Source organism: Dermacentor andersoni, chromosome 2 (assembly GCF_023375885.2).
Source record: "Dermacentor andersoni chromosome 2, qqDerAnde1_hic_scaffold, whole genome shotgun sequence".
Lineage (NCBI taxonomy): Eukaryota > Metazoa > Arthropoda > Arachnida > Ixodida > Ixodidae > Dermacentor > Dermacentor andersoni.
Genome location: NC_092815.1, coordinates 189,805,427 through 189,817,705, shown reverse-complemented (window position 1 = coordinate 189,817,705; position 12,279 = coordinate 189,805,427). Strand labels below are relative to the sequence as shown.

Here is a 12,279-nt window from a genome sequence, read left to right as displayed (position 1 = left end):
TGGAAGTACGGAGAGTGATTGGCGTATGGCAGCTTCTGCACTGCTGGTCCGATCACAAATCGAATCTTAACTCCACCACACAAGTCGTTCGCAGTACAATGAAAGCTCCAGCACTCCTTAGCCAATAGGGAGACCGAATGCCCCTCGATATGTGTTCATCCACTCCGCATGGTCTGCTCACTGCCACAATAATTCGCGGTACATTACGTGCTTACGCAGACGTCTTAACACGTAACATATTGCTGTAACTTATCATATACCAATCAATATAACGCTCTAATCGCACCAATAATGAAGCTGTTACGCCAAGAACTATATCTTGCTGCGCAAGGATTTCACCTTGTGTGCGCCTCGTACCTTTGGCAGTGCTGCAAATGGCTTGTAAAATGGAATATAGATAATTTTTGTTCCGAGTTCGGCGCTGTAATGATGCAGCGGAAAGTTTACCATTGCCGTCATGGGCTTGGGGAAGCTACTTACGCTCGCAAAACGCACTGCGGACGTAGATAGAGAGAGAGAGAGAGAGAGAATGGGGAAGGCAGGTTAACCAGAGGCAAGTTTCCAGTGTGCTAGTCTGCACTGGGGGTTGGAAAGAGGGCAAAGAGAGGAAAAAAAAAAGAGCAGGAACAGGTAACAGGAAAGGTGTTCCATATACAGGCGTTCACACAGGCCGGTCGATCTCAAGAAGCGCAGTAGCACTTTCAGGGCCTTCTGATGCGATGTTAAGTCCTGTAGATGGTGTAAAATTCTTTCTTCCGACAGAGGCTGGTCGTCCAACTCGTTGAGCACGTCGGAAAGCGATTGTCTCTGCACACAGTAAGTACTACGGGCGCTGGCATAGAATATGACAAATTGCTTCCTCGTCGCCGCAATCGCGACAAGCTGCGGTTTCGGTCATCTCTATGCGGAACGCGTAGGCGTTTGTAAACTCAACACCCAAGCATAGCCTACACAGAGCGGTCGCGTCTCTTTGGGGAAGTCTTGGTGAAAGTCGAAGGCTTAAGGTTGGATCCAGTGTGTATAAACGGGCGTACCTGAAATGTGGTTCATTCAGCAATATCTGCAAGTAGGCGGAGCATCCTTGCAGCATCTGGCTTAGCGGGATTGATAGGCGGTGGTCTTTTACATGAGAAAAACGAGTAGCTTGACCGGCACGTTCATTGCGGATAATACAACATCGACTTGGTAGCCACCGAAAAATGATTTCATGTCCTTTCTCAGTCAGTTGGTGTATGAGCTCTAATTTCGAAGAGCAACTTATAATGCGGACCGCGCCGTAAGACTGACAGTATACACTGCAGTGCTGTCTTAGAGTCGCAGAAAATGGACCATTTCTATGTTGGTTCGTCATTAATAAAGTGTTGTGCGACTTGAAGTGCTGCGAGCTGTGCTGCCGTCGACGTTGTCAAGTGAGGCGTTCTCAGATTGATAGTGGTAACTTTTGAGGGAATGACAATAGCTGCGGTTGACCTGTTCGGCAGTATCGTGCTATCGGTCGGTGTATATGTGTGTGTAATACCAGTACTTCTCATTTAATAAGAGTAAAGTAAGCTATTAAAGAGCCGGCGATGACATATCTCCTTTCTTTTCGAACGCCAGCTATCGTTAAGTTGATCTTTGGCTGAATGAGAGACTGAGGAGGAGGCGAAGGCCTTGCACCAGGTGGGACGGAAGTTGGTATAATCTCACGGTGTGCGGATACCGTTCGGCAAAACTAGACACGTGGTCTTTCCACATGTAGAGAGGCTAGATGGTGGCAAGGAGTCCCGACAAGCTGCCTTGCGTGCAGCTTTAGTGCTTCAACTGCGATGTGGGTCATAATGACGTGGTCTCTAGCGATTGCGATAGTTGCTGCCGTTGACGCACCTCGAGGAAGACTTAGACAAAAAGTTCGCAGTTCCGCCGGAAAGGCGAAGGAACGATTGCGGTACTAAATTAGTAGATAGCTGTACGAAGTAAGGATAGTAGTTTTGTCGGCCGCACAAAATTGTAAACATTCGCTTACTAACTAAATTAACAATGATAGAATATGTAAGCGTGACTCAACGAGGGCGTAGAAAGAAACAGACACACGAGACAGCGCTGTCTTTGTATGCCTGCTTCTTTCTACGTCCTTGTCCAGTCGCGCTTACACATTCTATCATGGATTCAAACCAACTAGCCCGTCAACGTGTTTTAACTACATTAACCAGCACGGTTATACGCCTGAAAATTTACGTAGGCACTGGAATCAACATGTAAATAAAGCGCGACAAATGCGATACATTAAGAAAAGAACGTGGATAGGTGACGCAGGGTAGGAGTTTCGTAAGTCACTTTTCATTTACTCACGTCGAAGCCGTGCTGTATTCTCCCCACAGTGTAAGGAAAAGAGCCAGCGCCATGGGCAAAGCACAGCTTGAGCCTCGGGAACCTCTCTAGGAGTCCGCCAAAGATCACTTCACAGATGGCAGCTGTAGTCTCCGCGGGCATCCCTGGAACGAGACACAGATCAATAACTGTTACTCTTTTAAAAATAAAAAAAATGCATCAGTGGGCACGTATATGGAGCAAACAAGGGAAGAACCGTTAGCAAAATGTTACGGTAGAACTCTTCTCACCATGACAGTCGACACTAATGCGAGTAGTATTCGAGCAATGTAGCTGTACGCAATATTTGCGAAGTCCAGTTTATTGAACAGCTGTAGTTCTCATTCTGAGGCATCTTTTGATTCGGCTATATGTGACATAATCCGGTATGCGTACATGTTGCCATGGAACTCGATTTCCGACGTCAACCAGGAGCATGGCGGCATGCCGACGACTGTTTGACGCCGTCGCACTAACGACGATGGAATGAAGAATAAGGAATTAGGTCGATAAAATGGAAAAGGTGGTATGACGACGACGAGATGGTGACAATGACAGGAAGCTTTTTGAATGATGACGATTGTATAACCACGAACGCGTGATGACTACGACATGATGGCAATGGGATGACGACGGGTGTGTGACGAAGATGGCGTCACCACGATGGCATGAACACGAAAGTATGACAACCAATGCATGATAGCTACTTTCTGACGACCACGCAATGGCAACAATGACATGACAACGCCGGCATAATAACGATAGAACGACAACAGCACAATTACTATAGAAAGACGCAGAAGGATTGACGTCGATGGAACGACGAAGACTGTATGACGACGAAGACGTGACCAAAATGTGATGATACTGAAGTGATGACGATGGCAAACGACAGCGTGGCGAGAACGGCCTGACGACAATGGCATGACGAGACTGTGTGTCGATAATGGCGTGAGGATGACGAAGTTCGAAGGACGATGATGAAACGACCGCGACGGCATCTCGACGACGGTACGACAAGAAATGCTTGACGACGACACAATGACGACGATGAAATGACAATGGTATGAGGACAATCGGATGATGACGAGTGCATAATGACAATGACGTAAAACCACGAATGTATCGCGAAACCTGTACGACAACAATGATATGACGATGATGGCGTGACGACCACGGCTCAACGAGAGTAATTGACAAAGCTGGAATGATGACGATGTAATGGACCCCACAGCATGACGGCCAAACAACTCGGCCCACTATGTCGGCGTAAGATGTGTCACAACGACATGATGCGACTCAGATGACAAAGCTGAAATGACAACGATAGAACTACCCTGACTGCATCGCAACCACGAGCACATACCTAGTGGTCCAAGCTTGTAGATAATTTGTGCGACTGGGTCGGCTGAAGAGGCAAGATAGATAGATAGGCTGGAAACGCCGAAAGTAGGCAAAGAAGGCTAATCACATTACAGGAAACACACGCGCTTTAGTTTCGGTCAGTGCGCGTCTACTTCGCGTTGCAACAATTATTGCTAATGAACTAGTTAAGCTAGTTTTACGTATGTGAGTAAATATACCAAAGTACGCTAGAGGGGGCCCCCGAGAAGTGGACGGTTAAGCATGTGTTAAGCCCCTGGATTTACTAAACATAGCGAAAAGCTTTGAACTCGTGGCACATGGAGCTACGCGATTGGACACTAACTTTAGTGCGCTCTCTGGCGTGGTCCAGCTGCAGCTAGCAGACCATACGTGCCGCTCACGCAATTGTTGTATCATGCAACCAATCAGTAAACTTCCTTAACAGTTTCTACAATCGCAATGGCACGTGGCGACGCACCATGTCTCAGTTGCTAGGCTCTTCTCTGCTTATTCCCGCAAAGGAACAGGAAAAGGCAGGAGAGAACGGCTTTCAATGAGACGACGAACTAACGCATTTTACACCTAATGTCACACGGGCGATGCAACGTTGCACATCAGACGCATGCACTTTAAATGTGTTTCTCTTGGTCCAAACGACGAGGCGCTGCCGGTAGTTGTTACATTTATAGGATCCAGGGGCTTTATTGGATGGGTCGTGTGCTAACCATGACGGTCATTTGTATAGCACTCGTCAGCTAGAAGAGGAGGAGCATGATGCCGTTGGACGCATGCAGGTGGATCTAGCTTTCCGAAACTGCTGGTGATTGCTCCCCCTTAGTGCCTCGGTTTCAATAAAATTCGCAAAAATTCAAATAAATTCTGTACTTTTCGTGACAAAACCACGATTTCATCACGAGGCGCGCCGCAATGGAGGACTTTGCAGTAATTGTGACCGCCTGGGGTTCTTTCACGTGCACCTCAATTGGAGTAAGCGAGAGTGTTTGTATTTCGCCTCCATCTAAATGCGGCCGCGATCGGTGCTCGCATCCTCCTCGTTCGCTGCGCAACGACATAGCCAATGACTTACGGCGGCGGCTTTGCAAGAAAGTTTAAGAAAGTGAAAAGCCATTGCACGCCACCGTTCAGAAGCGCAGCAAGAGCCGGTTCAACAAGAAGACAAGCACAGTGAGGCGGAACAAGACGCAAGCACTCAGCCTGTGAGCCATGACACAAGGATGCTTGGCCGGCCCGTCCAACATAATGAAAAACAAACGCCCTTATTTCGTTATCAATCCCAGGCTACATTTACGTGCCAAGCCAAACGCTCCTGCACAAAATGTTCTAATACATTTATTTGCTTAGGTCTGAACCGCGAGAACTTGACTGTCCTGTGAGGTGAACGGAGCAGAGAAAAGGGCAGACTTAAACTGTATATTGTGACGAAGATAACTAAGACGGGAGCTAGGCCATGGAGAACAGCCTTCTTTATTGATGACCGACACCGAAGAAACCTGGCGCACAGCTGCGCCACTCGTTGTTTTCCCTCTGGCGGTCGGTGCCTGTAGTGCATAGCTGACTTCTGGCGTTCGGGGCTCGTGTGGGCAGTTTACTTCGCCTCATTACTCCCCACGTGAAAAGCGACCGCCCCGGTCGCGTGTCGGAGAGAGTAAAGGGTGACAGAGGAAATGGGAGAAAGTTGATCAGAGGGTCACTTCTTCACAGGCGTAGTACGGTTTCGTCCGTACTACGTGGACAATCTCGGCTCGTGGCCGCCGTCGGCTGGAGCTTTCTTTCTTTCTTTCTTTCTTTCTTTCTTTCTTTCTTTCTTTCTTTCTTTCTTTCTTTCTTTCTTTCTTTCTTTCTTTCTTTCTTTCTTTCTTTCTTTCTTTCTTTCTTTCCATTGCTAAAATACAATGACGGGGGCTCAGATAAAAGCTGCAATGAGGCAGCTTGAGGTGCCCTTAGCCCCCGTGTTACATGGTGGTAGTGAGTAGCGCAATCAACCGTACGCAAAGAACACTACATCTAAATATTAATTACAATCATCAATCAATTCAAGAGAATTTTGTATAGCGGAACAAACAAAAAAGGAACAAAGAAACGGGATAAGGACAAATAAAAGCAATGCAGATAGTACGCACCACCACATTACATACACTTGGCAATACGTAAATAAAAGTGAAAATCGCGTGCACTTAACGATGCATAATTAAAGGTGAAAAGACACGATGGTCAATTAATATTGGTCAATTAATTGATTATGTCATTACGAACATTTAAGAAGACACACATGTGAATACAGGTGAAAAAGAAATTACGCTTGATTCATTATATGGGAGAAGGTTCTGATAAGTAACGACAGTTCTGACCGTGTTATGTTAATGATGTCAATGCCAGCGTCATGCAATGAATTAAGAAGTCTGAGTAATTTATTTTTCGTCATTTGCAAACCATAGTTGGTTCTTGAAGGGGGTATAGACCAATATTCTCCGTGACGGGTAATATAGGTAGCTGTATTTCTTTGCAGACAAGCAATTTCATTAAATACGCTGTTTTCAGAGTTTGAGATTGAGTGCCATATACGAAGGAGAGAGCGGTTGTACAGAGAGTAGATTGTAGGTATGTTGTATCGTTTAAAGAGGTGCTCACTGTGACTGTGATATGGCACGTTTGCAATGATACGCACGATCTTTTTCTGTAGTAAGTGTATTTTCCTGAGGTTAGTTTCGGCTGTTGTGCCACACACAAGGTGTGTATAATTAATGTGTGATGCAAATAGTGAGTGGTAAATTAGTATTTTTACGGATATTGGTAGACGATATCTGTTCTTGTTTAGCATTCCTGTGATACGGATAAGCTTTTGTACTACAGAGTCTACTTGTCGATCACAGTTTAGCGTACTAGAGAAGTATGTACCTAATACTTTAATTTCATTTACTATTTCTATGCTCCCATTGTTCATCTCTAAAGTGTGGCTTTGTGGAATCTTTGTGCCTTTCGCATAAAAGATTACGGCTTTTGTCTTATTTGAATTTAATTTTAGATAATTTTCTATAGACCATGAGGATATGTTCTGGAGGAACTCGTTTGCGCTGTTTATTAAACTGGTATAAGATGCCGATGAAATAAACACACTAGTATCGTCTGCATATATGATAAATTTTGCCTTGGGATAGATCAGAACAACATCGTTTATATATAAGTTAAAAAGCAGCGGTCCAAGAATGCTTCCTTGTGGGACTCCTGTTTTTATTTCTCCAGAAAACGATTTAAAGTTATTTATGTGCACATATTGCAGTCCTTTTTCTAAATATGACTTAATTAACTGCAGTGGGAGGCCCCTGATACCATACGTATCAAGCTTTGTTAATAATAGGTTATGGTTAATATGATCGAAGGCCTGAGTAAAATCTATAAATATACCTATTGTCAGTTGCTTCCTTTCAAAATTTTGCAGTATATGGTCTTTCTGGTGTAGTAGTGCTAACTGTGCTGATTTTTTTTTTTTTTGAAAGCCATACTGGGCTTTCGTGACAACGCGATATTTTTCACAGAAGGATGTTAACTGGATCAATATTATTTCAGAGTAATATTATTTCAGAGTCGCCTCTCAGAGTACTTCGGGCCAAAGTAATTTTTCCGACAGCCTCCGATTACAGATGGGTGTCCACAGCCAAATGAAGTCACTGCATTCGCAGTGGATGTTCCTTCGGGCCATGTTGTAATGGCGGGCGTCAGCACTGTACTGGAGCGGTTTCGAGCAAGCTGTCGAGCTTCCTCGGCCTTCTGGACGATGTGGTCAGCATTGTTGCTTCTCGTTGTTTCGTTGCTTACCGGGAGCATGACAACTAAAGTGTTGTTACGCAGCGCCCATAAACCAGTTCAAATGGCGTGAATCGAGTGGTTTCGATGAACGGCCGTATTGTAAGCGAAAGTCACGTATGGTAGAATTTGGTCCCATGACTTGTGCTCCACGTCAACGTACATCGAGGTCATATCGGCGATGGGTCTGTATACAGTGTAAGGGCAACTGGCCTCCAGCGTCTGCCGCACGAGACGTGTCCAAAGTAGACGGCAGTTGTGCCGGCGCACCACCCACCGCACAACCGATGGACCAATCGACGACCGCGAAGCTGTGCGCCTCCGCCACCGGCCACACAGACCTCGGCTGCAGCTTCTATTCCAAGCGAAATAATTTCCGCTAGATAAAGTGATGCGCAAACTGTACATTTTATTTAAAATGATCTGCACTGTGAAATGGCAAACACCAACCAAAGCTCCGACACTTGTCGAGATCAGCTGCAGGGCATGGCTACCGACGGGAGACTACCGACTCGGCTGGGCTTGCATCGCACGCGACGGCGCCGCTAATGTCAGCGTATTTTCTTCTTTGTGTACAATTATTGCGAGGAGCGACAACAACGTTAACAAGGTACTGCGGCTTGTGAGCGTCGGTGAATCGTTCCGAAGCGCCGTTAGCTTGAGCTTTGAAGCGAACAGCAGAAGGTCTAGCGATGATATTGGGGCCGCCGAGCGATTAGCGGCGGTGAGGCTGCCGGCAGTGCCAGAATGACCATTCCTCGGTCGCTGATTGGCCACGTCGCTGTACGCCTGCCGCATAAATGGGTCCCTGTCCCATTCTCTTTACGGCAGGGAAATCTCGCCGTTCGCGAGGAGAACTGTGGGACGACGACCCGCGAACGGCAAAGGGCGAGTGCGGCAACGGTGGATGGACCTTAACACGGTTCCTTCAAATGAATTTTGAAGTTCCAAGTTGTGCCACTGCTGTCGGGTCGTTCTATCAGTCATTATATTCAACACATTCGAAGAAATATGTCAATACTTCGTCTTGCGCATTGGCGTAACAAGGGATGCATGAATTCACGGGTCTGCTAGACGTTATGAGAGGGAGACTATTCAGTTACAAATATTAAGTAAACTGTGCAAATGTGCGTCATTGCTTGAGGCTACCTTGTTAAATACTGTTTCATGAATATAGACAATTTCCAATGAAAACTTTTGAGACTGCTATCCAAAACTATCAGCAAGGGAATTTTCAAGATATCAGGGGCTGCGGCCAATAGAAATATTTAGCATGGCTTACGCCTGCTACACAGTCACGTCATTACTGAGGCATATCATAGGGGCTTATCACAATACGTGCCTGTGGTTTACTTGCTGGCGTGAGAGGTTCGGCGCAAGTTTCATAAACAAGAGTTTCAGCGTTTCTATTTTACGGGACGTTGGAGTCGTGCAACACCATACCAACGCAGTCCAGTCGGAATACCACCGTCAGAAGGCGCTAGGACTACTTCTCCCAGGTAAGACAAAGGAATCACGCTACTTCGATAATGGGTCGTGGCTCTTCTAGCTGTCCAGTGACCGTAAGTCGTTCACATCTGGTACCATGTTCAGCGTTGTCATTGTAGCAGCTATTCATTTAGCAGCCGAGAGGAGTTGTGCAGTTAAACGGCGGAGGTTATTTTGAGGCAGTGGTCTCCGTGTGTGGACAGCAGTTCGCCGAGGGGCGGCATAGCTGTAGTGGGGCGCGCAAAGCCGGTGCGTGAGCTGCACTCTGCTTATTAGGCAAGCGTTAAGAGGAAGCTTTAGCTCGGGTGCTCATATCTAAATACATGTAAAAGGAGAATTCGTTTTTCTCGGCAACCGCTGCAGGAAATTTGACTATGCCAGCGAAAATTTTCATCTTGAAGTAGGATGCACAAACCGCTTAGCTGTAGTAGAATTGCTGTTTCGTACATTGTATCCGTCGCAGCGAGTGTAAAATGGTATGGGAGTAAGGAAAAAAAAACACATCATGCTTCAGCGGATACTAAACAAAAATTCTCGCCCTTTGGGGCGTATGATGTCCCGAAACAATAATCGTCATCTGTATTATTTGTGCTTCTTTTCTTGGTAACTGTGCGCTCCCTACTTTCCTGTCAAGCATGCAAAGCAAGCTGGTAACCCGCATTTCTGTTCGCCACCTGGTAGTACTGGGCGCGCAGCGCTACAGAGAGGAAAGGCACGCCAGAAAGATGGCGAATACTGTTTGGGGATGAGGTAATCCCAAAGAGTGTGATTTTTTGTCACAGTGTGGCTCTAGAACGGCCCAAAAAGCACGATCGATATAACTAGCAACAAATAATGAAAACGTGCAAATTTGTCCTTAAAAGGGAGGGAACAAGGGAAGACTAATCAAGAGAGGGAACTCATTAGATTGAAAGTCTTTTTGATCATACATGTATTACGCGACATCCGCGTTTCGTGATTTGAGCTGGATTCACATGCTCACCGCGCAGGCTCTGAGTGGTATTGGAGGCTACAATAGTTAAGCCTGCATCGGATGAAGATGATCGCTGTGCGTATTCTGCATTCACTTGCATTATTGATGAATGAGAGTGTAAGCATTCTTCTCCGTAAGCCTCCTTACTTACACTATGAACTCAGTGATCCGGTATTACGATAACACAGAACATAAGACCATGCCCGTGATATTGGCCGGGCACTTCAGCATTTACACATCTAACACTGAAAACAAGTGGTTGCTTTTTCTTGAAGGAGTCATCGGGGATGAATTTAGTCAAAGCATATTTAATACGCACCGCAAGGGCAAAAGGTGTAGTTGATCAGGTATTAGCAAAAAATAATATTTAAAACTAGGAAAGTATGTATTTGCGTACTTTAATGTAAACTGTACCGTGCTGGCGGCAATGAGAAGTGAATCAACTATAGAGCACTAAAATAGCTGAAAATGTAGCCCCAGATCTGACCACAGTAAACATATTCGAAGCTATGAATTGGGTCACAGTACATAGTGATGCTGAACTGATATCGCGCGCTCATAGACAGTCATCTGATATGAATTCGGCAGCTTTTTTTGTTTTCGGGAAACTGGCACCCCTGTTTTAGCGTACATCGCATGACGACTCACCGACAAGCCACTGGAGCCAGTACTTGTTATAGCGCGTTGAAGGCGGCATATCCCAAGGATGCACAAAGACACCCACGCCAAGTTCCTGGACGGTCTGCAACGAAGGCCGGACACAAGAGAAAAAAATCACTTCCATAACCTGACTGATCTTACAGGGGATAACCGTGCATATTGCCAGGTGCGCTCACTCGCAACTGCAAGGCACGTCTATATATATAGTTTAGCGCCATTACCATTATGCATGTGCTGCGACAAAGAGTATAATGCTTTGCGACGTATTAATTTGATTTAGCCCAGGAAGCGCCATATGTCCGAATTAGGCGACTTCATTGCATGCTTCACAGAAGTGAGAGTGCCTAGACACAAACTCGATGCCGACTGATTTGTGTTCATAATAGTACATTCATTATAGCCGCACCTGTCTCCATGAAAGTTTTCTTTGTGACCGACAGAAAAAATAGAAGTTAGTAGACATCCACAATTTTTTCGGCTCCGGTCTCATAAACTGCAACTGCAGAATCAAGCAGCTGACGCGGCTATCTTCCCATGAACTATTAATTCTTGGCCACAAAGTTGTGTTATTTCTTGTTGGGACAGGAAATGCGACACTGACAATGCCGCAGTATTTCCTTCTGTGGCCTCCTAAATGCGTGTACAGACGCCAGAACTCCCAGAATCTGTGTCGCGCGGAAAACCTTGAAGCTGCGAGATAGCATATGATTAGAACTGCACATTGGCGCAGAGGTATGAGTTTCATCCATGGTGGCGGCGGAAACAAAGTTTTGGCGCGCACCTCTTAAGCCCCAACCACTGGCACGCGCCGAAAGCTTCGGCGCGCGCTGGCAAGCGAATGCGTCGCTTCGCTTCGGCTGGAGGGAAAGGGCGCGCAACCACTGGAGACAAGCTCCGACGCGCGCCGAAGCACGCTCCTCGGCTACGGCGCACTGTTGCTGGACTATTCTGTCTTCATCCGTCAAAGTCCGGCCTAAAACAGCTTGCTGTAAACTAAGCTTGAAACAATAAGTTAGTGATCTGTATGTGCTTTTAGATATAAAAAACACGTTTGAATAATGAACATACACCTGCCGCAACAGTTTTTTATTTTTGAAGTAACAATAGTGTACAAAATATCGACATCAGCGCTCGCGCGTCGTCTGTCTGCAAGATCGCTTTGCAAACACCTGCACGACGATGCCATATATCAAAAACTGTTGCACCATTTCATTTTTTGGTAGCTTATTGCACAGCCAACTATGTAAGAATTAGGCGTGCAATGTATAACTGAAAAAAATCTGTGTTGGAAATATTGCCACGTAGTAGTGACGGTAAATAAATAGTGCCGGCTCAATCGCAACGATAGCGGCGAGCAATGTCGGCAATCGTAGAAAATCTCATCTTTAATCTCATCTGCGGGTCAAGCGCGTCGGTTTGCATACGGCAGTCGTCGAAAGTTACAGCCTATTCGCTGGTGCCCGCGCGCCTTCCAGAAACTACAACACAATTCGTGTCGCGTATGCAATCAGATTAGCAAGGTTCGTCGACAACAGACAGAACCATCGATAACATTCGCGAAACTTCCGATACGTTCAGGCGCATCCTGCACCGAGCGATAACGTTTAACGTTTTTTAGCCGG

General features: G+C 46.0%; 1 protein-coding gene across 2 annotated transcripts in view; it reads right to left on the bottom strand.

Moving 5' to 3' along the window:
- LOC126540301 (2-amino-3-carboxymuconate-6-semialdehyde decarboxylase-like) overlaps nucleotides 1-12,279 on the bottom strand; it is a 120,701-nt gene that overhangs the window by 11,343 nt on the left and 97,079 nt on the right. For both annotated transcript variants that reach the window (XM_055075956.2, XM_050187102.3), the window contains 2 exons: nucleotides 10,646-10,739; nucleotides 2,332-2,474 (listed from right to left, as the gene is read on the bottom strand). In XM_055075956.2, the coding sequence (XP_054931931.1) occupies nucleotides 2,332-2,474; nucleotides 10,646-10,739 (237 nt within the window). The remainder of the gene's footprint in view (nucleotides 1-2,331; nucleotides 2,475-10,645; nucleotides 10,740-12,279) is intronic.